Source organism: Rutidosis leptorrhynchoides, chromosome 9 (genome assembly GCF_046630445.1).
Source record: "Rutidosis leptorrhynchoides isolate AG116_Rl617_1_P2 chromosome 9, CSIRO_AGI_Rlap_v1, whole genome shotgun sequence".
NCBI lineage: Eukaryota > Viridiplantae > Streptophyta > Magnoliopsida > Asterales > Asteraceae > Rutidosis > Rutidosis leptorrhynchoides.
Genome location: NC_092341.1, coordinates 280,155,102 through 280,181,191, shown reverse-complemented (window position 1 = coordinate 280,181,191; position 26,090 = coordinate 280,155,102). Strand labels below are relative to the sequence as shown.

Here is a 26,090-nt window from a genome sequence, read left to right as displayed (position 1 = left end):
CTCAATTCGATTATCATTAGTTACACTTGACGGGTGTAAGCGAGAACTTATGTTATATGGCCATATGGGTTGACAACCCTCATCTTTGACGGTTCGCTACCGTCTACGGATGAAATATATTTTCGAGAATCAGTGTTTGTTCTAGCACTATGGATGGGGTATACAATGGATGGAATGTTAAGCTTTGATAATTGGGTGCTCGTGAATATTAACTTTTAGAATGTATTACTATTATTTCAACTTTGCAAACCTTGTGGTTCGACTTACTTACTTTCACTCACTTACGTACTTAAACCTATGATTTCACCAACATTTTCGTTGACAGATTTCTATGTTTTTCTCAGGTCTTGCACGATATGTGATACATGCTTCCGCTCATTATTTGATACTTGCATTGGATGTCGAGTATACATGCATTTCATGGAGCGTCTTATGACTTTACTTTAAACCGTGTCGCCTAGATTTCATTTGTACTTATAACCTTGTAACTTAACTTTTGGTTGAACAATTCTTTTAAACTTTGGAAACAATCTTTATGTTGAAATGAAGGCGACATATTTTGGTCAAACGTTGTCATAAAGACTTATGACCAGGTAATGGGACCCATGTAGATGACGCCGTCACTTGACGATTTGTCGGGGTCGCTACAATGTTGATATAGGGTTTGGTCATGTAAATTGGGATTTGTAAGTGTTAATTGTGTTATTAGTCACTAATACACTTGTAAAATGATGAAAGAGTGTTAATGGGCTAGGTTGGACTAAAATTGTAAGTCTAAGTGTTAAAATGGGTCAAATGAGTAATGGTTGACCTAGTTGGGTGAGATGGGTATGAAATACCCATCAATTGTGTTAGTTGGTGTTAGTAGACTCTAATCACTAGCTTTTAGTGATTTATGATGAGTCATGGCCATTAATGGGCAGTTTTGGTGGATGTAAGTCATTTAATGCATTTAGATCATTAAATGCTAAAGAGTTAAGTGTTGGTGGTTAGTCCACTAGATTGTATGTTAATTAAATGCATAATGTGATAGGTGCATTACATTGAAGGTCGCGAGTTTGATTTCTAGTTCACCAAAGGCGATAAGGTGAGTGGAATAATTATATATGTATGTATATGATTTATTTGCTTGTGGGGTATGGGTTAAAGTTCGATGTTGATGATACCATATCCTAGAGGTTATTGTTTGTTTGGATGAGGGTTAAAGTTCGATGTTGACGATACCTCACGTATAGATTTAAAGTTCGATGTTGACAAAGCCATACCACTATTGTAGTGATCTTCGATGAGGGTTTAAGTTCGATGTTGACGATACAACATTTAATAGGACGAATGGGAATTATGTTCGATGTTGACGATACCATTCGTAGGGCTAGCCTTGAAATCTTGAATACTAGTGGATGTTGCAAACATCAATGTTGTGTTATAGTGTAGCATATCGTATTGCTTGGGTTATATGCTATTATTAAATTAGCTTGTGTCATCGGAGATTTAGAGTTATACTTTATGATGGTATGCTAATTACATTGCTAGTATGTATGCTGATATTGTGTAAGTGAGTGCAAGTAGGTAAGTTGTATATGTATATGTATAATTATTGCATTCACTAAGCTTTGCTTACCCCTCTCGTTGTTTACTTTTTAGGTACGAATGTGGATAAGGGGAAAGGGGTTGCTGGGAATTAGATATTCCCATATTGATGCTTGAGGAAGCTTTTGGAAGTCGACCTAGGCATTTTGGGTAGTTTAGCCCCAAACCATGCTCGAGTGTCGTTTGGTTTAAAACTATCAATTATGGGTCGAACTTGTATTGCTTTTGATTAAGGGCCTTCGTGCCCATGATGTAAACTTTATTCATGTTGTACGATTAAACGGGTTGTATGAAATGGTTTACATTGGCGATCATTCGAATGGCGTGTTATTGATATAAAAAAAAATTAGTCGGTTGAATGCGGGTTGGGTTGTTTCAAATTAATGTTGGGCCAGTCGCATATAATGAAGATGGGGTTAACAGTCATGATAAAAACTTGGGCCAAATACTTGAAAGCCCAAATATTGCAAATAATGACCCAAGTGGTATTAGTCCAGGTATCATCGACAATAATGACCACAAAGAAAACGAGAAATCTGGGGAATTGAAAGGTTCCATGGGCGACTCGATTGTAAATCCAAAACCAAATCCAACTCAAAATTAGAAAAAGAAAGACAAAATTGGTGATCAAAACAAGAAATCGAAAGAGAACGGAGTAACAAAAAAACAATGCTGCTGGTCGAATATCCGAAGATGGAAGTCATCCTCTAGAATGATGAGTATTAAGAACACGGCTAGAAGAAACAAGAATGAAGTACCACTTCGATCCAAATGCTCATCCTGTGCGGAAAAAAGTAATGGTCATAATTCGAAGAAATCTGATGGTAGGTCGATGAATTCGTTCCAATCCGAAGAAATCAGAAATTATGGAAAGAAAATTGGCCTCAAGTGGAAGGAGAAGCTTCCTTCCAATTAGTAAGTCAATCCTTTTTCTATCGTTCTGCCTCTGTTATTAATGACGAAGTTTATATCATTAAATATTAGAGGGTTTAGGCTTGCGAATGGGAAGAGTTAACTCGGGTGGGTTAGAGGTATTTTGTTGAAAGAAAAGCCATGTTTTTTGGCGCTTCAACAAACGAATTGAACACTGTGAATTATAAATGGGTTAGTTCTCTATGGGGTAATCAGGACTGCGAATTTATTCAGAAGCAGAAGGTTGGCCAATCGGGGGGACAATTGCTGGTTTGGGATACTAGTAAATTCGAGGCCTCGGATGTTTATAATTGCGATTCGGTCATTGGGGTTGGGGGTAAATGGATAAATGCAGGTGATAAGGAGATGTTTGTGAATGTTATTAACATTTACGGTCCACATGATGAAATAAAAATGCAAACACTATGGGATTCATTGTCAAATATGATAAGTAGTAGAAGAAAGGAAGCTTGGTTATTATGTGGCGATTTCAACGAAGTTCGTGAAAAAGAGGAAGGATTAAACTGTGATTTCTTTGAGGTAAGAGCGAAAAGGTTCAATAATTTTATCATGGGTAATAGCTTGATTGAGATTCCATTAGGTGGTAGATTATTTACTCGTGTGAGCGACGATGGTCTCAAATTTAGCAAATTGGATAGGTTTTTGGTTTCAGATGTCTTCTTCTCTTTTTGGAATAGTCTCTCTACTATTGCAGTGGATAGGAAACATTCTGATCACTGCCCTATCATGTTGACTGATATGGAAACGAACTTTGGTCCTAAACCTTTTAAGATCTTTGATGCGTGGTTTGATAAGGATGATATCGAACAAGTCATTACGTGTAACATCCCGTTTTTCCCGTACGTATCGAAAGGTACATACTTAATCGTTTGTACGTTTGTAACTCGTCATTTAGGCGTAATTTTGTAGATATATATATATATATATATATATATATATATATATGTACTTGTTAATGTGTGCGTATATAAGTTTGTATATGAGTTTGGTTAGTGTTAAGTCTTGTGTGGCTTAGATACGATGTTTAGACGTGTATTGGAAGCTTGAACAACTTGAATGTTGTGTAAAACGATTTTTGTGTTTAAGGTTGTCGAGATGGCCAGATAGTGCCTTAGGCCGCGCCGCGATAGACGGGTCCGCGCCGCGGCTTATCGAGCAAACCAGGGACAGAACCTGGGTTAAGAAGGGGTGATTTTCCCTTTGTTCGTCGCGCCGCGACGATTTGAGCCGCGCCGCGACATTTCTGCCAGACTGGTGCCGGTTTTAACTCAAATTAAATGACTTCAAGGGGTAAATTGGTAATTTAGCGTATAAATCTGATGGGAGCATTAAATCCCAACCACTCATCCATTTCATTTAATTTCTTTTATCTTTTCTTTCATTTTCTCTCCCAAAAAACTCAACACCCATTTAGATTAAAAGTGAGATTTGAGAGTGAAGGATTGAGGGTTGATCTTTAGAGCAAGAATTAAAGTTGTTCCTTGTGTCTCTAGCTACGCGTTGATAGTCTCGGTAAGTTCTAACTCTAAGTTTTGAGTTTTAATTGGTTAATGGTTAGGGTTTTGGTTACTAGAGACTTGTTTGACCCATTTGAGGGTAAAATGGGCGAATTTGGGTTATGTGGTTGTAATGAAACCCTAATAGCCACAATCTAGGGTTTGGTCTAATGAAAATAGGATTTGTAAATGTTAAATGGCATTTTTAGTCACTAAAACACTTGTTAAAGTTGAAAGAGATGTTAATTGGGTCATGTTTGACAAGTTTGGTAGTGAAAGTGTTGAAATGGATCCAAAATGTGCTAGTTGACCTAGTTTGTTTGAAATGGGTATAAATTACCATAAGTTGGTGCTAGTTGAAGTTACTAGACTTTAATTCACTAGCTTTAGTGATTAAATTTGAGTCTTGGCCATTAAAGGGGCGGTTGTGGTGTGTTTGAGTCATTTAATGCGAGTTGGGTCATTAAATGCTCAAGTAGGTGCAATGTGGTTAATTCTACTAGTTGTGTAATGGAATGTGTACTTATGTATTAGGTACTTTGCTTTGAAGTTCGGAAGTGCCTAATCATCACCAAAATGTTAAGGTGAGTGGAATAATTATATGCGTGCATATATGATGTATTTATTTGTGTAGTTGAGTTGTGAAGTGTCGACGTGTTAAGACACCACTCCTCACGTGGAGAGTGAAGTGTCGATGTGTTAAGACACCACTCGGGAGTGAAGTATCGATGTGTTAAGATGCCACTCCGAGAGATGTAACGAGTGAAGTGTCGATGTGCTAAGACACCACTCAGGGTGAAGTGCCGAAGTGTTAAGGCACCACCCGGGGTGAAGTATCGACGTGTTAAGATGCCACCCGTAGGGTTAGTGTACGAAGTGTTAAGTGCACTAATGGTTGTTATGAACTCCGATGGTTTTTAAACACCGTTCCCTCGTTCGTTTAGTTAGCCATGGTTGTGTGTGTGGATTGTAGCATATTATATTATTTAAACTATATGCTATTGTTATGCTAGCTCGTATGGTGGAAGGTTTAGTGTTATACTTGTGATGGTAAGAATACTTATAATGCTAGCATGTATGCGGTAAATGCGTAAGTGATTGCAAGTAAGTAGGTTGTATATGTAAATGTATAATTGTTGCACTCACTAAGCATTAGCTTACCCCTCTCGTTGTTTATCTTTTTAGAAGCAGGTGTGGACAAGGGCAAGGGGGTTATTGGGCACTATGTGTCCTTGTTGATGTTATGATGAAGCTTTTGGAAGTTGACCTACGTTTTGGGTAGTTTAGTCCCAAACCATACTCAAGGGGTCGTTTGGATTATAAACTATCATTTGTAGTTGGTCAAACTTGTATCATATTCATTAATGGCCTTTGTGCCTTTTTGTAAACATTAAACTCGTAGTATGTTTTTAATGAAGCGTGTGGAATGGTTTACATATTTAATTGGTGCGTAAATGTGTATCATTTAAAAAAAAAAATTATCGTACGGAGTACGGGTTGGGTTGTTTCAAGTGGTATCAGAGCATGGTCTAAGGGATTTAGGTGACTTAAGATAGGTGCCTAGACTTAGACTTTATTATGCATGCGCTTTTATGCGGGACTTGTAGGACTTTGGGTCTAATCGGGAATGGTTAGTACTTTGGTTTATGTGAAATAACCTCGTGCTAATTGATATGTGTTGTGTTTAGCAATCATCAAGCGAGATGGACGTTGTACTAACAAGTTAATGCGACGTGTTCGCGTAACAATGATTAGCTACCATTGTTACGGGTGCAAATCGTGTCAAACAAGTAATGTACGACGATTGTTGAGTAAGATGGAGTAGTGTGGGGTATACGTATATGCATACGTGTTATGTCCTTTTGTTTCATTTCGTCGTTTAAATCTTTTCCGTTTTATAGAATGAAGATGAGAAACGGGCACGACACCGAAAATGGGGGCACTAGTGAGGACCCCGAATTCACAGCTAAAGTCGAGGCCAATTTGAAAAGTCATCATGCGTCTTTCCTTGAAGATGTTAAGAAAATGTTTCTAGATACGATTGACGAGCAATTAGTCAACGTAGTAAAGGAGCAAATTAAAGTTGTCCTTCAAGGGGACAATGTTGGGAGACGAGACTTTTTCTATAAGAATTTTAAAGATGCTCAACCTCCTACTTTTGAGGGCGAAAGAGACCCGTTAAAGAGTGCTCGGTGGATCTCCGATATGGAGGGGGCTTTTCGAACTTGTGAATGCCCTCTTGATAAAAAGGCGAGGTATGGTAGTAGCATGTTAAGAGGTGATGCTAAGCTATGGTGGGATGCTAAAATCCAAGTTTATGGCGAGGAACAATGCATGGATTTTACTTGGGATGAGTTCAAATCGGAGTTCTTTCAAGAGTACCGAACTTCGGCCGATCTCACTAGGCTTAAGGACGAGTTGCGTTCCTTGAGGCAAGGGTCGATGGATTTGAATACTCTTAAATCCGTTTACTTGTCAAAAACTCAATTTTGCCCGGAGTATGTCGGGAATGATAAGATGTTGAAGGAAGACTTTTACCGAATCTTGAATGACAATTATCAAGAAAAGATTAGTGTGAACGTGGTGAAGAGTTTCGATGAGTTGTTTGATATGGCCAAAGGGTTTGAGTCGCTCATCTTGAGAAAGAGTGGCTTTACCTTCGGCAAAAAGAAGTTTGAAGCTATTAGTCACTCGAACTTTTCTAACAAGAAGCACAAGAAGGACTCTGAGAGTGTTGGTAGTGTTAATAAGGGTGCTTTCGGTGATTTTACTTATGCTTGCTACAATTGTGGGCAAAGGGGGCACATGGCTCGTGAGTGCCCGAAATAATCAACCACAACCAAGCTCACTTGTTTTAATTGCGGTAAAGAAGGGCATAAGAGGCCGGAGTGTCCCGACTTGCGGGGTGATCATGTTAAGAGGTTAGAAAAGGCGGCGGGCAAGGCTAAGGGACGGAATTATTTGATGACCAATGATGAGGCCAGGCATTCCAATGAAGTTGTCTCAGGTACTTTCATGGTTAATTCTAATCCGGCAAAGATATTATTTGATAGCGGTGCTAATTTGTCTTTTGTATCGCCTCGATTTGTGTCTAAGCTTAACAAACCGCTAGCTAAGTTAAGTCATCCGGTAGAAGTTGAAATAGCGGATGGTAAGACGGTGCTAGGGGTTGTTGTGTGTAACGATTGTAATGTTGTGTTTGGTACCGAAACGTTTAAAATCGATCTCATTCCGATGAATTTGGGTGAGTTTGATATTGCTGTTGGCATGGATTGGCTCGATCGTTATAGAGCCGATATTGCATGCCATGATAAGTTCATTTGTGTGAGAACCCCAAGTGGAGGAGAGTTGATTATTTATGGTGATAAACGAAGAAGACTCGTACCATTATGCACTTATGCTCGGGCACGACGTTTTCTCAAGAGTGGTGGTGTATGTTATCTCGCTCATGTAGTTGATACTCGTGATGAGCCACCACCCATTCGTAAAATTCCGGTGGTTAATGAGTTTGAATACGTTTTTCCGAATGAGTTACCGGGTGTTCCGGTGGAAAGACAAGTAGAATTTCGCATTGAGTTGATTCCGGGAGCTACTCCCATTGCTAAAACTCCTTATCGTTTAGCGCCGACGGAAATGCAAGAATTGTTAAATCAAACCCAAGAGTTGCTTGAAAAGGGTTTCATTCGACCGAGCTCCTCGCCATGGGGTGCTCCGGTCTTGTTTGTGAAAAAGAAAGATGGAAGTATGCGGATGTGCATCGATTATCGGGAGTTGAAAAAAGTGACGATCAAGAATCGCTATCCATTACCTAGGATTGACGATTTGTTTGACCAACTCCAAGGTGCAACGTATTTTTCTAAGATTGACTTACGGTCTGGCTATCATCAAGTGCGAGTCCGTGAGGAAGACATAGAGAAAACGGCTTTTCGAACGCGTTACGGGCATTATGAGTTTGTAGTTATGCCTTTTGGTCTTACGAATGCGCCGGTGGCATTCATGGATCTTATGAACCGGGTGTGCCAACCTATGTTGGACACGTCGGTAATTGTGTTCATCGACTACATACTTGTTTATTCAAAGAGTATGAAGGAACATGAGCACCATTTGCGTGAAGTGTTGAAGACATTGCGGAAGGAGAAGTTGTATGCAAAATTCTCCAAATATGAATTTTGGCTAAGGGAAGTTCAATTCCTTGGCCATATTGTGAATCAAGAAGGAATTCAAGTAGACCCGGGGAAGATAGAAACGGTGAAGAGTTGGGGACAACCGACTACGCCTACGGAAATCCGAAGCTTTCTCAGATTGGCCGGTTATTATCGTCGGTTCATCCAAGACTTTTTCTAAGATTGCTTCTCCTTTGACTAAATTGAAGAGGAAGAACGTAAGATTCAATTGGGAGAACGAGCAAGAAATCGCTTTTCAATTGTTAAAAGAGAAATTGTGTCAAGCTCCGGTGTTAGTGTTGCCGGAAGGGGTAGAAGACATGACGGTTTATTGTGATGCTTCTTTAAATGGGACCGGGTGTGTTTTGATGCAAAGAGGTAAAGTCATTGCTTACGCCTCTCGACAATTAAAGGAACACGAAAAGAGATACCCGACACATGATCTTGAATTGGCGGCGGTGGTTCATGCGTTGAAAATTTGGAGCCACTACTTTTATGGTGTCAAGTGTACGATTTATTCAGACCATAAGAGTTTGAAACATCTCTTTACTCAACGAGATTTGAATTATCGTCAACGTAGGTGGATGGATGTGGTAAAGGATTATGATTGCGAGATACTTTACCATCCGGGAAAGGCGAACGTGGTCGCGGACGCCTTGAGTCGAAAGAGTCAACATTCGGCGATACGAGTAGGATCGTTACGCATGAATATTACTAACGATTTCCTTGTAAAGCTTGGTGAGGTTCAAATAGAAGCGTATGTTCACAACAAGCACGAAGAGCGGATTGTGGGGTAAACGGAGTTCATTGCTATGGGCTCGCGTGGCTTGTTGTCGTTTCAAGGAAGAGTGTGGGTACCTAATGTGGGTGGTAACCGACAAGTGCTACTTGATGAAGCACATAAGTCAAAGTACTCCATTCATCCGGGTGCAACAAAGATGTACTATGACTTGAAGAAAGATTATTGGTGGCCCGGTATGAAGCGTGATGTGGTTAAGTATGTTGAACAATGCGTCACGTGTTTGCAAGTTAAAGCCGAACACCAAAAGCCGTACGGTAAGTTACAACCCTTGGAAGTCCCGAAATGGAAATGGGAGCACATTACCATGGACTTCATTACTAAGTTACCGAATCGGTTAGAACCCAATATGATACGATTTGGGTGATAGTTGATCGATTGACGAAAAGTGCTTTGTTTCTTCCCATACGGGAAATGATATCATCGGAGACTTTATCCAAGTTGTTTATCAAGGAGGTGATATCGAGACATGGGGTTCCTATATCTATTGTTTCGGATCGAGATACTCGTTTTACGTCCCGGTTTTGGAACAAGTTTCATGAAGATATGGGTACTCAATTGAAAATGAGCACGGCGTATCATCCTCAAACGGACGGTCAAACTGAGCGTACGAACCAAACGTTAGAGGATATGTTAAGGGCGTGTATTATTGACTTTGGTGGAAGTTGGGATCAGCACTTACCCTTGGTGGAATTCTCATACAACAATAGTTACCACACTAGTATTGGAATGCCACCTTATGAGATGCGCTATGGGCGTAGGTGTCGAACTCCCATTTGTTGGGGAGAAGTGGGTCAACGAGAAATCAGAAGTTCCGATTTGGTTTTGGAGACAAATAGTAAAATTGAGATGATTCGGGCTCGACTTAAAGCGGCGCAAGATAGATAAAAGTCTTATGCCGATAAAGGTAGGAGAACGGTAGAGTTTCAAGAAGGTGACATGGTGATGCTTAAGGTTTCTCCATGGAAGGGTGTTATCCGGTTTCGGAAACGAGGAAAGTTAGCTCCTCGGTTTATTGGTCCTTTCAAGGTTTTGGCACGTGTTGATGAGGTTGCTTATCGACTAGAGTTACCCGAAGAACTTGCGGGAATTCATAACACATTTCATGTTTCCCATCTTCGTAAGTGTCTTGTGGATGACTCGACTTGGGTGCCTTTAGATGAGATTACGTTGAATAACAAGCTAGAGTATGCAGAAGAACTGGTTGTAATCCTTGATGAGAAGGTTAAGATGTTGCGGAACAAGGAAATTAGAACTTTCAAGGTGCAATGGCGACATCGAAAGGGTTCCGAGTTTACGTGGGAATCCGAAGAGTTTGTTTTGGTTTATCTTCCGGCTTGTCATGCGGCTTGGATCGCAAGGACGCGCTCCGATTCAAGTGGGGGAGAGTTGTAACATCCCGTTTTTCCCGTACGTATCGAAAGGTACATACTTAATCGTTTGTACGTTTGTAACTCGTCGTTTAGGCGTAATTGTGTAGATATATATATATATATATATATATATATATATATATATATATATATATATATATATATATATATATATATATATATATATATATGTACTTGTTAATGTGTGCGTATATAAGTTTGTATATGAGTTTGGTTAGCGTTAAGTCTTGTGTGGCTTAGATACGATGTTTAGACGTGTATTGGAAGCTTGAACGACTTGAATGTTGTGTAAAACGATTTTTGTGTTTAAGGTTGTCGAGATGGCCAGATAGTGCCTTAGGCCGCGCCGCAACAGACGGGTCTGCGCCGCGGCATATCGAGCAAACCAGGGACAGAACCTGGGTTAAGAAGGGGTGATTTTCCCTTTGTTCGTCGCGCCGCGACGATTCGAGCTGCGCCGCGACATTTCTGCCAGACTGGTGCCGGTTTTAACTCAAATTAAATGACTTCAAGGGGTAAATTGGTAATTTGACATATAAATCTGATGGGAGCATTAAATCCCAACCGCTCATCCATTTCATTTAATTTCTTTTATCTTTTCTTTCATTTTCTCTCCCAAAAAACTCAACACCCATTTAGATTAAAAGTGAGATTTGAGAGTGAAGGATTGAGGGTTGATCTTTAGAGCAAGAATTAAAGTTGTTCCTTGTGTCTCTAGCTACGCGTTGATAGTCTCGGTAAGTTCTAACTCTAAGTTTTGAGTTTTAATTGGTTAATGGTTAGGGTTTTGGTTACTAGAGACTTGTTTGACCCATTTGAGGGTAAAATGGGCGAATTTGGGTTATGTGGTTGTAATGAAACCCTAATAGCCACAAGCTAGGGTTTGGTCTAATGAAAATAGGATTTGTAAATGTTAAATGGCATTTTTAGTCACTAAAACACTTGTTAAAGTTGAAAGAGATGTTAATTGGGTCATGTTTGACAAGTTTGGTAGTGAAAGTGTTGAAATGGATCCAAAATGTGCTAGTTGACCTAGTTTGGGTGAAATGGGTATAAATTACCCTAAGTTGGTGCTAGTTGAAGTTACTAAACTTTAATTCACTAGCTTTAGTGATTAAAGTCGAGTCTTGACCATTAATGGGGCGGTTGTGGTGTGTTTGAGTCATTTAATGCGAGCTGGGTCATTAAATGCTCAAGTAGGTGCAATGTGGTTAATTCCACTAGTTGTGTAATGGAATGTGTACTTATGTATTAGGTACTTTGCTTTGAAGCTCGGAAGTGCCTAATCATCACCGAAGTGTTAAGGTGAGTGGAATAATTATATGCGTGCATATATGATGTATTTATTTGTGTAGTTGAGTTGTGAAGTGTCGACGTGTTAAGACACCACTCCTCACGTGGCGAGTGAAGTGTCGATGTGTTAAGACACCACTCAGGAGTGAAGTATCGATGTGGTAAGATGCCACTCCGAGAGATGTAACGAGTGAAGTGTCGATGTGCTAAGACGCCACTTGAAATGTCCCGTTCTTATTGATTAAAAACGTTCCATATTAATTGATTTCGTTGAGAGGTTTTGACCTCTATATGAGACATTTTTCAAAGACTGCATTCATTTTAAAACAAACCATAACCTTTATTTCATAAATAAAGGTTTAAAAAGCTTTACGTAGATTATCAAATAATGATAATCTAAAATATCCTGTTTACACACGACCATTACATAATGGTTTACAATACAAATATGTTACAACGAAATCAGTTTCTTGAATGCAGTTTTTACACAATATCATACAAACATGGACTCCAAATCTTGTCCTTATTTTAGTATGCAACAGCGGAAGCTCTTAGTATTCACCTGAGAATAAACATGCTTTAAACGTCAACAAAAAAGTTGGTGAGTTATAGGTTTAACCTATATATATCAAATCGTAACAATAGACCACAAGATTTCATATTTCAATACACATCCCATACATAGAGATAAAAATCATTCATATGGTGAACACCTGGTAATCGACATTAATAAGATGCATATATAAGAATATCCCCATCATTCCGGGACACCCTTCGGATATGATATAAATTTCGAAGTACTAAAGCATCCGGTACTTTGAATGGGGTTTGTTAGGCCCAATAGATCTATATTTAGGATTCGCGTCAATTAGGGTGTCTGTTCCCTAATTCTTAGATTACCAGACTTAATAAAAAGGGGCATATTCGATTTCGATAATTCAACCATAGAATGTAGTTTCACGTACTTGTGTCTATTTTGTAAATCATTTATAAAACATGCATGTATTCTCATCCCAAAAATATTAGATTTTAAAAGTGGGACTATAACTCACTTTCACAGATTTTTTACTTCGTCGGGAAGTAAGACTTGGCTACTGGTCGATTCACGAACCTATAACAAATATGTACATATATATCAAAGTATGTTCAAAATATATTTACAACACTTTTAATACATTTTGATGTTTTAAGTTCATTAAGTCAGCTGTCCTCGTTAGTAACCTACAACTAGTTGTCCAAAGTTAGATGTACAGAAAAAAATCGATAAATATTATCTTGAATCAATCCACGACCCAGTGTATACGTATCTCAGTATTGATCACAACTCAAACTATATATATATTTTGGAATCAACCTCAACCCTGTATAGCTAACTCCAACATTCACATATAGAGTGTCTATGGTTGTTTCGCAATATATATATAGATGGGTCGACATGATAGGTCGAAACATTGTATACGTGTCTATGGTATCTCAAGATTACATAATATACAATATAAGTTGATTAGGTTATGGTTGGAATAGATTTATTACTAACTTTCACGTAAGTAAAATGAGTAGTTTTTATCAATCTTGTTTTACTAGCCATTTCTTCGTTTCTAATCCGTTTTGAGTGATTCCAGTGGTCACGGTTTCATATTGAACTTAACTTTATGAATCTAAATAGAAAATGTATAAGTTTATAGTCGAAAATACAATTTACAAGTCATTTTTGAAAGAGGTAGTCATTTCCGTCGAAAGAACGACATCTTGATGACCATTTTGAAAAACATACTTTCACTTTGAGTTTAACCATGATTTTTGGATATAGTTTCATGTTCATAAGAAAAATCATTTTTCCAGAAGTATAGCTTTTAAATCAAAGTTCTTCTTAGCTTTTAATTATCCCAACCAAAACAGCCCCCGGTTTTACTACGACGGCGTATATCCAGTTTTATGGTGTTTATCGTGTTTCCGGGTTTTAAATCATTAAGTTAGCATATCATATAGATATAGAACATGTGTTTAGTTGATTTTAAAAGTCTATTTAGAAGGATTAACTTTATTTGCGAACAAGTTTAGAATTAACTAAACTATGTTCTAGTGATTACAAGTTTATAACGTTGAATAAGACAGCTTTTTATGTATGAATCGAATGATGTTATGAATATCATTACTACCCCAAGTTCCTTGGATAAACCTACTAGAAATGATAAAAATGGATCTAGCTTCAAAGGATCCTTGGATGGCTTGAAAGTTCTTGAAGCAGAATCATGACACGAAAACAATTTCAAGTAAGATTTCCACTCGAAATATGATTGTTATAGTTATAGAAATTGAATTGAAGTTTGAATATGATTATTACCTTGTATTAGAAAGATAACCTACTGTAAGTAACAAAGGTTTCATGATCTTTGATGATTACTTGGAATGGATTTAGAAAACTTGGAAGTAAACTTGCAATCTTGGAAGTATTCTTGATTTTATGAAACTAGAACTTTTGGAATTTATGAAGAACACTTAGAACTTGAAGATAGAACTTGAGAGAGATCAATTAGATGAAGAAAATTGAAGAATGAAAGTGTTTGTAGGTGTTTTTGGTCGTTGGTGTATGGATTAGATATAAAGGATATGTAATTTTGTTTTCATGTAAATAAGTCATGAATGATTACTCATATTTTTATAATTTTATGAGATATTTCATGCTAGTTGCCAAATGATGGTTCCCACATGTGTTAGGTAACTCACATGGGCTGCTAAGAGCTGATCATTGGAGTGTATATACCAATAGTACATACATCTAAAAGCTGTGTATTGTACGAGTACGAATACGTGTGCATACGAGTAGAATTGTTGATGAAACTGAACGAGGATGTAATTGTAAGCATTTTTGTTAAGTAGAAGTATTTTGATAAGTGTCTTGAAGTTTTTCAAAAGTGTATGAATACATATTAAAACACTACATGTATATACATTTTAACTGAGTCGTTAAGTCATCGTTAGTCGTTACATGTAAGTGTTGTTTTGAAACCTTTAGGTTAACGATCTTATTAAATGTTGTTAACCCAATGTTTATAATATCAAAATAGATTTTAAATTATTATATTATCATGATAATATGATGTATGAATATCTCCTAATGTGATATATATACATTAAATGTCGTTACAACGATAATCGTTACATATATGTCTCGTTTCAAAATCATTAAGTTAGTAGTCTTGCTTTTACATATGTAGTTCATTGTTAATATACTTAATGATATGTTTACTTATCATAATATCATGTTAACTATATATATATATATCCATATATATGTCATCATATAGTTTTTACAAGTTTTAACGTTCGTGAATCACCGGTCAACTTGGGTGGTCAATTGTCTATATGAAACCTATTTCAATTAATCAAGTCTTAACAAGTTTGATTGCTTAACTTGTTGGAAACACTTAATCATGTAAATAACAATTTCATTTAATATATATATAAACATGGAAAAGTTCGGGTCACTACAGTACCTACCCGTTAAATAAATTTCGTCCCGAAATTTTAAGCAGTTGGAGGTGTTGACGTATCTTCTGGAAATAAATGCGGGTATTTCTTCTTCATCTGATCTTCTCATTCCCAGGTGAACTCGGGTCCTCTACGAGCATTCCATCGAACCTTAACAATTGGTATCTTGTTTTGATTAAGTCTTTTAACCTCACGATCCATTATTTCGACGGGTTCTTCGATGAATTGAAGTTTTTCGTTGATTTGGATTTCATCTAATGGAAGAGTGAGATCTTCTTTTGCAAAACATTTCTTCAAATTCGAGATGTGGAAAGTGTTATGTACAGCTGCGAGTTGTTGAGGTAATTCAAGTCGGTAAGCTACTGGTCCGACACGATCAATAATCTTGAATGGTCCAATATACCTTGGATTTAATTTCCCTCGTTTACCAAATCGAACAATGCCTTTTCAAGGTGCAACTTTAAGCATGACCATCTCTCCAATTTCAAATTCTATATCTTTTCTTTTAATGTCAGCGTAGCTCTTTTGTCGACTTTGGGCGGTTTTCAACCGTTGTTGAATTTGGATGATCTTCTCGGTAGTTTCTTGTATTATCTCCGGACCCGTAATCTGTCTATCCCCCACTTCACTCCAACAAATTGGAGACCTGCACTTTCTACCATAAAGTGCTTCAAATGGCGCCATCTCAATACTTGAATGATAGCTGTTGTTGTAGGAAAATTCTGCTAACGGTAGATGTCGATCCCAACTGTTTCCGAAATCAATAACACATGCTCGTAGCATGTCTTCAAGAGTTTGTATCGTCCTTTCGCTCTACCCATCAGTTTGTGGATGATAGGCAGTACTCATGTCTAGACGAGTTCCTAATGCTTGCTGTAATGTCTGCCAGAATCTTGAAATAAATCTGTCATCCCTATCAGAGATAATAGAGATTGGTATTCCATGTCTGAAGATGACTTCCTTCAAATACAGTCGTGCTAACTTCTCCATCTTGTCATCTTCTCTTATTGGCAGGAAGTGTACTGATTTGGTGAGACGATCAACTATTACCCAAATAGTATCAAAACCACTTGCAGTCCTTGGCAATTTAGTGATGAAATCCATGGTAATGTTTTCCCATTTCCATTCTGGGATTTTGGGTTGTTGAAGTAGACCTGATGGTTTCTGATGCTCAGCTTTGACCTTAGAACACATCAAACATTCTCCTACGTATTTAGCAACATCGGCTTTCATACCCGGCCACCAAAAATGTTTCTTGAGATCCTTGTACATCTTCCCCGTTCCAGGATGTATTGAGTATCTGGTTTTATGAGCTTCTCTAAGTACCATTTCTCTCATATCTCCAAATTTTGGTACCCAAATCCTTTCAGCCCTATACTGGGTTCCGTCTTCCCGAATATTAAGATGCTTCTCCGATCCTTTGGGTATTTCATCCTTTAAATTTCCCTCTTTTAAAACTCCTTGTTGCGCCTCCTTTATTTGAGTAGTAAGGTTATTGTGAATAATTATATTCATAGATTTTACTCGAATGGGTTCTCTGTCCTTCCTGCTCAAGGCGTCGGCTACCACATTTGCCTTCCCTGGGTGGTAACGAATCTCAAAGTCGTAATCATTCAACAATTCAATCCACCTACGCTGCCTCATATTCAGTTGTTTCTGATTAAATATGTGTTGAAGACTTTTGTGGTCGGTATATATAATACTTTTGACCCCATATAAGTAGTGCCTCCAAGTCTTTAATGCAAAAACAACCGCGTCTAATTTCAAATCATGCGTCGTATAATTTTGTTCGTGAATCTTCAATTGTCTAGGCGCATAAGCAATCACCTTTGTTCGTTGCATTAATACACAATCGAGACCTTGCTTTGATGCATCATAATAAATCACAAAATCATCATTCCCTTCAGGCAATGACAATATAGGTGCCGTAGTTAGCTTTTTCTTCAATAACTGGAACGCTTTCTCTTGTTCATCCTTCCATTCAAATTTCTTCCCTTTATGCGTTAATGCATTCAAGGGTTTTGCTATTCTGGAAAAGTCTTGGATGAACCTTCTGTAGTAACCAGCTAGTCCTAAAAACTGGTGTATGTGTTTCGGAGTTTTCGGGGTTTCCCACTTTTCAACAGTTTCTATCTTTGCCGGATCTACCTTAATACCTTCTTTGTTCACTATGTGACCGAGGAATTGAACTTCTTCCAACCAAAATGCACACTTTGAAAACTTAGCGTACAATTCTTCATTCCTCAATACTTCTAACACCTTTCTCAAATGTTCACCGTGTTCTTGGTCATTCTTTGAGTAAATAAGTATGTCATCAATGAAAACAATGACAAACTTGTCAAGGTATGGTCCACACACTCGGTTCATAAGGTCCATGAACACCGCTGGTGCATTAGTTAAACCAAACGGCATGACCATAAACTCGTAATGACCGTAACGTGCTCTGAAAGCAGTCTTTTGAATATCATCTTCTTTCACCCGCATTTGATGATACCCGGAACGTAAGTCAATCTTTGAATAAACAGACGCGCCTTGTAGTTGATCAAATAAGTCGTCGATTCTCGGTAGTGGGTAGCGGTTCTTGATGGTAAGTTTGTTCAACTCTCGGTAGTCGATACCCAACCTGAATGCACCATCTTTCTTCTTGACAAACAAAACAGGAGCTCCCCACGGTGATGTGCTTGGTCGAATGAAACCACGCTCTAAAAGTTCTTGTAATTGGCTTTGCAGTTCTTTCATCTCGCTGGGTGCGAGTCTGTAAGGAGCACGAGCTATTGGTGTAGCTCCTGGTACAAGATCTATTTGAAATTCAACGGATCGATGTGGGGGTAATCCCGGTAATTCTTTCGAAAATACATCCGGAAATTCTTTTGCGACGGGAACATCATTGATGCTCTTTTCTTCAGTTTGTACTTTCTCGACGTGTGCTAGAATAGCATAGCAACCTTTTCTTATTAGTTTTTGTGCCTTCAAATTACTAATAAGATGTAGCTTCGTATTGCCCTTTTCTCCGTACACCATTAAGGGTTTTCCTTTTTCTCGTATAATGCGAATTGCATTTTTGTAACAAACAATCTCTGCTTTCACTTCTTTCAACCAGTCCATACCGATTATCACATCAAAACTCCCTAACTCTACTGGTATCAAGTCAATCTTAAATGTCTCGCTAACCTGTTTAATTTCTCGATTCCGACATATATTATCTGCTGAAATTAATTTACCATTTGCTAATTCGAGTAAAAATTTACTATCCAAAGGCGTCAATGGACAACTTAATTTAGCACAAAAATCTCTACTCATATAGCTTCTATCCGCACCCGAATCAAATAAAACGTAAGCAGATTTATTGTCAATAAGAAACGTACCCGTAACAAGCTCCGGGTCTTCCTGTGCCTCTGCCGCATTAATATTGAAAACTCTTCCACGGCCTTGTCCATTCGTGTTCTCCTGGTTCGGACAATTTCTAATAATGTGGCCCGGTTTTCCACATTTATAACAAACTACATTGGAATAACTTGCTCCGACACTACTTGCTCCGCCATTACTAGTTCCGACACCATTTGTTCCTTTCGTTCTGTTAGCCCCTGGTTCGTAGACCTCACACTTCGCCGCGCTATGACCATTTCTTTTACACTTGTTGCAAAATGTGGTGCAGAACCCCGAGTGATACTTTTCACACCTTTGGCATAGCTGCTTCTGATTGTTGTTGTTGTTGCGGTTATTATTGTTGTTGGGATGATTGTTGTAGTTGCTGTTGTTGTTGTTGTTGTTGTTGTTGTTGTTGTTGTTGTTGTTGTTGTTGTTGTTGTTGTTGTTGTTATTGTTGTTGTTGTTGTTGTTGTTGTTGTTGGGCCGTTTGTTGTAGTTGCGATTGATGTTGCGATTGTTGGGAAAGTTGTTGCGATTATTGTTGTAATTGCTGTTGTTGTTGTATTGGTGATTCTTATCACCGTTTTCCTCCCACTTTCTTTTGACTTGCTTCACATTGGCCTCTTCAGCAGTCTGTTCTTTAATTCTTTCTTTAATCTGGTTCACTAGTTTGTGAGCCATTCTACATGCCTGTTGTATGGAGGCGGGCTCGTGTGAACTTATATCTTCTTGGATTCTTTCCGGTAATCCTTTCACAAACGCATCGATCTTCTCTTCCTCATCTTCGAACGCTCCCGGACACAATAAGCACAATTCTGTGAATCGTCTTTCGTACGTGGTAATATCAAATCCTGGGGTTCGTAACCCTCTAAGTTCTGTCTTGAGCTTATTGACCTCGGTTCTAGGACGGTACTTCTCGTTCATCAAGTGCTTGAATGCTGACCACGGTAATGCGTAAGCATCATCTTGTCCCACTTGCTCTAGATAGGTATTCCACCATGTTAACACAGAACCTGTGAAGGTATGCGTAGCGTACTTCACTTTGTCCTCTTCAGTACACTTACTTATGGCAAACACCGATTTGACCTTCTCGGTCCACCATTTCAATCCGATCGGTCCTTCGGTTCCATCAAATTCCAAAGGTTTGCAGGCAGTGAATTCTTTGTAGGTGCATCCTACACGATTTCCTGTACTGCTAGATCCAAGGTTATTGTTGGTATGTAGCGCAACCTGTACTGCAGCTATGTTTGAAGCAAGAAAGGCACGAAATTCCTCTTCGCTCATATTCAAGGTTTGTCGAGTAGTCGGTGCCATTTCCTTCAAATAGTCAAATGAAACAAGTTAATCATACAGAATATTAGGAGTAGTCAATAGTATCTCGTAGCATAATATGAACTCATTTATAAAAGCTTTTTCTTCATATTAGCGTTTTATAAGTTTAAATTCGGGTAGTACCTACCCGTTAAGTTCATACTTAGTAGCTAATATACAATTCAACTACTACAATTCTATATGAAAAACTGATTATAATAATATTTCGCGTTCAAACTTTTACACAATATTTTACAAACTTACAATACCGCTTATTTTACATATAGCATGAAATATAGCACACAATAACTTTGATACAAGATAGTTGTGAAGATAATTCTAGCTAGTACACAAGTCGTTCAGTAAAGGCAATAAAGACACGTAATTCATACGTCCAGAAACAAGTCATGCATTCTGGTTTTACTAGGACTACTTCTCATCCTTGGTCTTGTGGAACATAACCGTTATGGCCGTTAATAAGATAGCGTGTTGTAACGTCGTCAAAGGGACGAGGGTTACGTAATATCCAACAGTCCCTTAACAATCTAAAAACCTCATTTCTTACCCCAATTACCGACTCCGTCACTTGTGGGAACGTTTTGTTTAATAGTTGTAGCCCGATGTTCTTGTTCTCACTTTGGTGAGAAGCGAACATTACTAAGCCGTAAGCATAACATGCTTCTTTATGTTGCATGTTAGCCGCTTTTTCTAAATCACGAAGTCCTATATTCGGATATATTGAGTCAAAATAATTTCTTAACCCGTTGCGTAAAATAGCATTTGGGTTCCCCGCAATATATGCGTCAAAGTAAACACATCGTAACTTATGGATTTCCCAATGTGATATCCCCCATCTTTTGAACGAAAGCCTTTTATAAACCAAGGAATTCTTGGAACGTTCTTCGAATGTCTTACAAACTGATCTCGCCTTAAATAGTTGTGCTGAGGAATTCTGACCGACTCTATGTAGTGACCCGAACTTTTCCATGTTTATATATATTAATTGAGATTGATATTTACATGATTAAATGTTTCCAACATGTTAAGCAATCAAACTTGTTAAGACTTGATTAATTGAAATATGTTTCATATAGACAATTGACCACCCAAGTTGATCGGCGATTCACGAACGTTAAAACTTGTAAAAATGACATGACGATATATACATATGGTTAACATGAGATTATGATAAGTAAGTATCTCCATAAGTATATTAACAATGAGTTATATACATATAAACAAGACTACTAACTTAAGGATTTCGAAACGAGACATATATGTAACGATTATCGTTGTAACGACATTTAAATGTATATATATCATATTAAGATATATTAATATATCATAATATCATGATAATATAATAATTTAACATCTCATTAGATATAATAAACAATAGGTTAACAACATTAATTGAGATCGTTAACTTAAAGGTTTCAAAACAACACTTACATGTAACGACTAACGATGACTTAACGACTCAGTTAAAATGTATATACATGTAGTGTATTTAGATGTATTAAAATACTTTTGGAAGACTTCAAGACATATATTAAAACACTCATACTTAACGAAAATGGTTACAGTTACTTTCCCATTCTTTTCTTTCATCAAGAATTCTAGTCGTATTCTTACCCGTATTATACACAGCTTCAAAACGTACTTACTATTGGTATATACCAATAGGAACTAGCATGGGATTCCACTCTTGATTATGTCATGTATGACTAATCAATTTTAACTTCTACCATGAGCTAGTCACCTAACTAGAACTCCTTTTAACCCCACTCACCACTCACCAATTACCACTCATCATTCACTCCATTTCACTTCCAATTCTCTTTCTAATTCTCTCTCAACACACACACACTATTATGAACGTATTTTTCCAGTAGTTAATCATAATCTTCATCAAAAATCACTTCAAGAATCAAGATATAATCATCATAGGAAGAACACTTCAAGAACACTTCAAAAATCCCTTCAAGTTTACTAATTTACTTCCAAGCTTTCTAATCCATTCCAAGTAATCATCTAAGATCAAGAAACCTTTGTTATATACAGTAGGTTATCTTTCTTATTCAAGGTAATATTCATATTCAAACTTTGATTCAATTTCTATAACTATAAACTATCTTAATTCGAGTAAAAATCTTACTTGAACTTGTTTTTGTGTCATGATCCTACTTCAAGAACTTTCAAGCCATCCAAGATCCTTTGAAGCTAGATCATTTCTTGTCACTTCCAGTAGGTTTACCTACCAAACTTGAGGTAGTAATGATGTTCATAACATCATTCGATTCATATATATAAAACTATCTTATTCGAAGGTTTAAACTCGTAATCACTAGAACATAGTTTAGTTAATTCTAAACTTGTTCGTAAACAAAAGTTAATCCTTCTAACTTGACTTTTAAAATTAACTAAACACATGTTCTATATCTATATGATATGCTAACTTAATGATTTAAAACCTGGAAACACGAAAAACACCGTAAAACCGGATTTACGCCGTCGTAGTAACACCGCGGGCTGTTTTGGGTTAGTTAATTAAAAACTATGATAAACTTTGATTTAAAAGTTGTTATTCTGAGAAAATGATTTTTATTATGAACATGAAACTATATCCAAAAATTATGGTTAAAATCCAAGTGGAAGTATGTTTTCTAAAATGGTCATCTAGACGTCGTTCTTTCGACTGAAATGACTACCTTTACAAAAACGACTTGTAACTTATTTTTCCGACTATAAACCTATACTTTTTCTGTTTAGATTCATAAAATAGAGTTCGATATGAAACCATAGCAATTTGATTCACTCAAAACGGATTTAAAATGAAGAAGTTATGGGTAAAACAAGATTGGATAATTTTTCTCATTTTAGCTACGTGAAAATTGGTAACAAATCTATTCCAACCATAACTTAATCAACTTGTATTGTATATTATGTAATCTTGAGATACCATAGACACGTATACAATGTTTCGACCTATCATGTCGACACATCTATATATATTTCGGAACAACCATAGACACTCTATATGTGAATGTTGGAGTTAGCTATACAGGGTTGAGGTTGATTCCAAAATATATATAGTTTGAGTTGTGATCAATACTGAGATACGTATACACTGGGTCGTGGATTGATTCAAGATAATATTTATCGATTTATTTCTGTACATCTAACTGTGGACAACTAGTTGTAGGTTACTAACGAGGACAGCTGACTTAATAAACTTAAAACATCAAAATATATTAAAAGTGTTGTAAATATATTTTGAACATACTTTAATATATATGTATATATTGTTATAGGTTCATGAATCAACAGTGGCCAAGTCTTACTTCTCGACGAAGTAAAAATCTGTGAAAGTGAGTTATAGTCCCACTTTTAAAATCTAATATTTTTGGGATGAGAATACATGCAGGTTTTATAAATGATTTACAAAATAGACACAAGTACGTAAAACTACATTCTATGGTTGAATTATCGAAATCGAATATGCCCCTTTTTATTAAGTCTGGTAATCTAAGAATTAGGGAACAGACACCCTAATTGACGCGAATCCTAAAGATAGATCTATTGGGCCTAACAAACCCCTTCCAAAGTACCGGATGCTTTATTACTTCGAAATTTATATCATATCCGAAGGGTGTCCCGGAATGATGGGGATATTCTTATATATGCATCTTGTTAATGTCGGTTACCAGGTGTTCACCATATGAATGATTTTTATCTCTATGTATGGGATGTGTATTGAAATATGAAATCTTGTGGTCTATTGTTACGATTTGATATATATAGGTTAAACCTATAACTCACCAACATTTTTGTTGACGTTTAAAGCATGTTTATTCTCAGGTGAATATTAAGAGCTTCCGCTGTTGCATACTAAAATAAGGACAAGATTTGGAGTCCATGTTTGTATGATATTGTGTAAAAACTGCATTCAAGAAACTGATTTCGATGTAACATATTTGTATTGTAAACCATTATGTAATGGTCGTGTGTAAACAGGATATTTTAGATTATCATTATTTGATAATCTACATAAAGCTTTTTAAACCTTTATTTATGAAATAAAGGTTATGGTTTGTTTTAAAAATGAATGCAGTCTTTGAAAAACGTCTCATATAGAGGTCAAAACCTCGCAACGAAATCAATTAATATGGAACGTTTTTAATCAATAAGAACGGGACATTTCAGTTGGTATCCGAGCGTTGGTCTTAGAGAACCAGAATTTTGCATTAGTGTGTCTTATCGAGTTTGTTAGGATGCATTAGTGAGTCTGGACTTCGACCGTGTTTACTTGAAAAATGATTGCTTAACAAATTTTGTTGGAAACTATATATTTTTAACATGTGAATATTATGTGATATATTAATCTCTTAACGCGTTTGATATTGTGTGATAGATGTCTACCTCTAGAACAAGTCCCATTGACTCACCTAATAATAATGAAGAGTCAAATGTAAATTGGAATGATTCGTGGACTGATTCACAAGTTCCCGAAGAGGAACCGGAAGAAGAGTCGGAACCGGAAGAAGAATCGGAACCGGATGAAGAAATAGAACCGGTGGGGGAAATAATAAAACGGTTAAGTAAAAGAAAATCCTCAACCAACCGACCAAGGTTAATTATGGTCAATGATGTTTCCGCCAAGGAAGCAAAATATTGGGAGGATTACCAATTCTCCGATGAATCGGATTCCGACGAGAATTCCGATGATGTTATAGAAATTACCCCAACTGAATTTAAAAAGGCAAAAGAAAATAATAAGGGAAAGGGCATAAAATAGAGAAATCTAATTCCAACCCCGATGAACTTTATATGTATCGTCAACCCCCGAAGTCCTTAAGTTGTAACAATGACCCGGGAACCTCTAAACCACCAGGTTTTTCTAAACCAATGTGGAAAACGACGGCTCGTATTAGGGGAACATCATATATCCCTAGAAACTTGGCAAAACGAACCAAAACCGAAGAAGAAGAAACAAGCGAGTCGGAATAAGATAGTTGTATTCGTGTGGTGTAATATATGTAATATAGTGTGCTTATGCTTTATGATATATGTAAAAATTGCTTGTATTAATAAGTATTTTTTTTTATGAATCTAACTCTTGTCTATTTTACAGTATAAAAACATAAAATGGATAGACAACCCAATATTTTAAGAGACTTACCCGGAGACATGATTGATGAAATCTTGTCTAGAGTCGGTCAGAATTCTTCGGCACAACTATTTAAGGCGAGATCAGTTTGTAAGACATTCGAAGAACATTCCAAGAATGCCTTGGTTTATAAAAGGCTTTCGTTCGAAAGATGGGGGATATCACATTGGGAAATCCATAAGTTACGATGTGTTTACTTTGACGCATATATTGCGGGGAACCCAAATGCTATTTTACGCAATGGGTTAAGAAATTATTTTGACTCAATATATCCGAATATTGGACTTCGTGATTTAGAAAATGCGGCTAACATGCAACATAAAGAAGCATGTTATGCTTACGGATTAGTAATGTTCGCTTCTCACCAAAGTGAGAACAAGAACATCGGGCTACAACTATTAAACAAAACGTTTCCACAAGTGACGGAGTCGGTAATTGGGGTAAGAAATGAGGTTTTTAGATTGTTACGGGACTGTTGGACATTACGTAACCCTCGTCCCTTTGACGACGTTACAACACGCTGTCTTATCAACGGCCATAACAGTTATGTTCCACAAGACCAAGGATGGGAAGTAATCCTAGTAAAACCAGAATGCATGACTTGTTTCTGGACGTATGAATTACGTGTCTTTATTGCCTTTGCTGAACGACTTGTGTACTAGCTAGAATTATCTTCACAACTATCTTGTATCAAAGTTATTGTGTGCTATATTTCATGCTTTATGTAAAATAAGCGGTATTTTAAGTTTGTAAAATATTGTATAAAAGTTTGAACGCGAAATATTATTATAATCAGTTTTTCATATAGAATTGTAGTAGTTGAATTGTATATTAGCTACTAAGTATGAACTTAACGGGTAGGTACTACCCGAATTTAAACTTATAAAACGCTAATATGAAGAAAAAGCTTTTATAAATGAGTTCATATTATGCTACAAAATACTATTAACTACTCTTAATATTCTGTATGATTAACTTGTTCCATTTGACTATTTTGAAGGAAATGGCACCGACTACTCGACACACCGTGAATATGAATGAAGAGGAATTCCGTACTTTTTTAGCTTCAAACATAGCCAC

General features: G+C 37.0%; 1 protein-coding gene across 1 annotated transcript in view; it reads left to right on the top strand.

Annotated features, from left to right (window-relative positions):
* The first annotated feature begins 1,948 nt into the window (after positions 1 to 1,948).
* LOC139868805 (uncharacterized) overlaps positions 1,949 to 26,090 on the top strand; it is a 39,904-nt gene continuing 15,762 nt past the window's right edge. Inside the window, exons 1-2 of the mRNA XM_071857147.1 lie at positions 1,949 to 2,161; positions 2,719 to 3,333. Coding sequence (XP_071713248.1) covers positions 1,949 to 2,161; positions 2,719 to 3,333 — 828 coding nt within the window. The remainder of the gene's footprint in view (positions 2,162 to 2,718; positions 3,334 to 26,090) is intronic.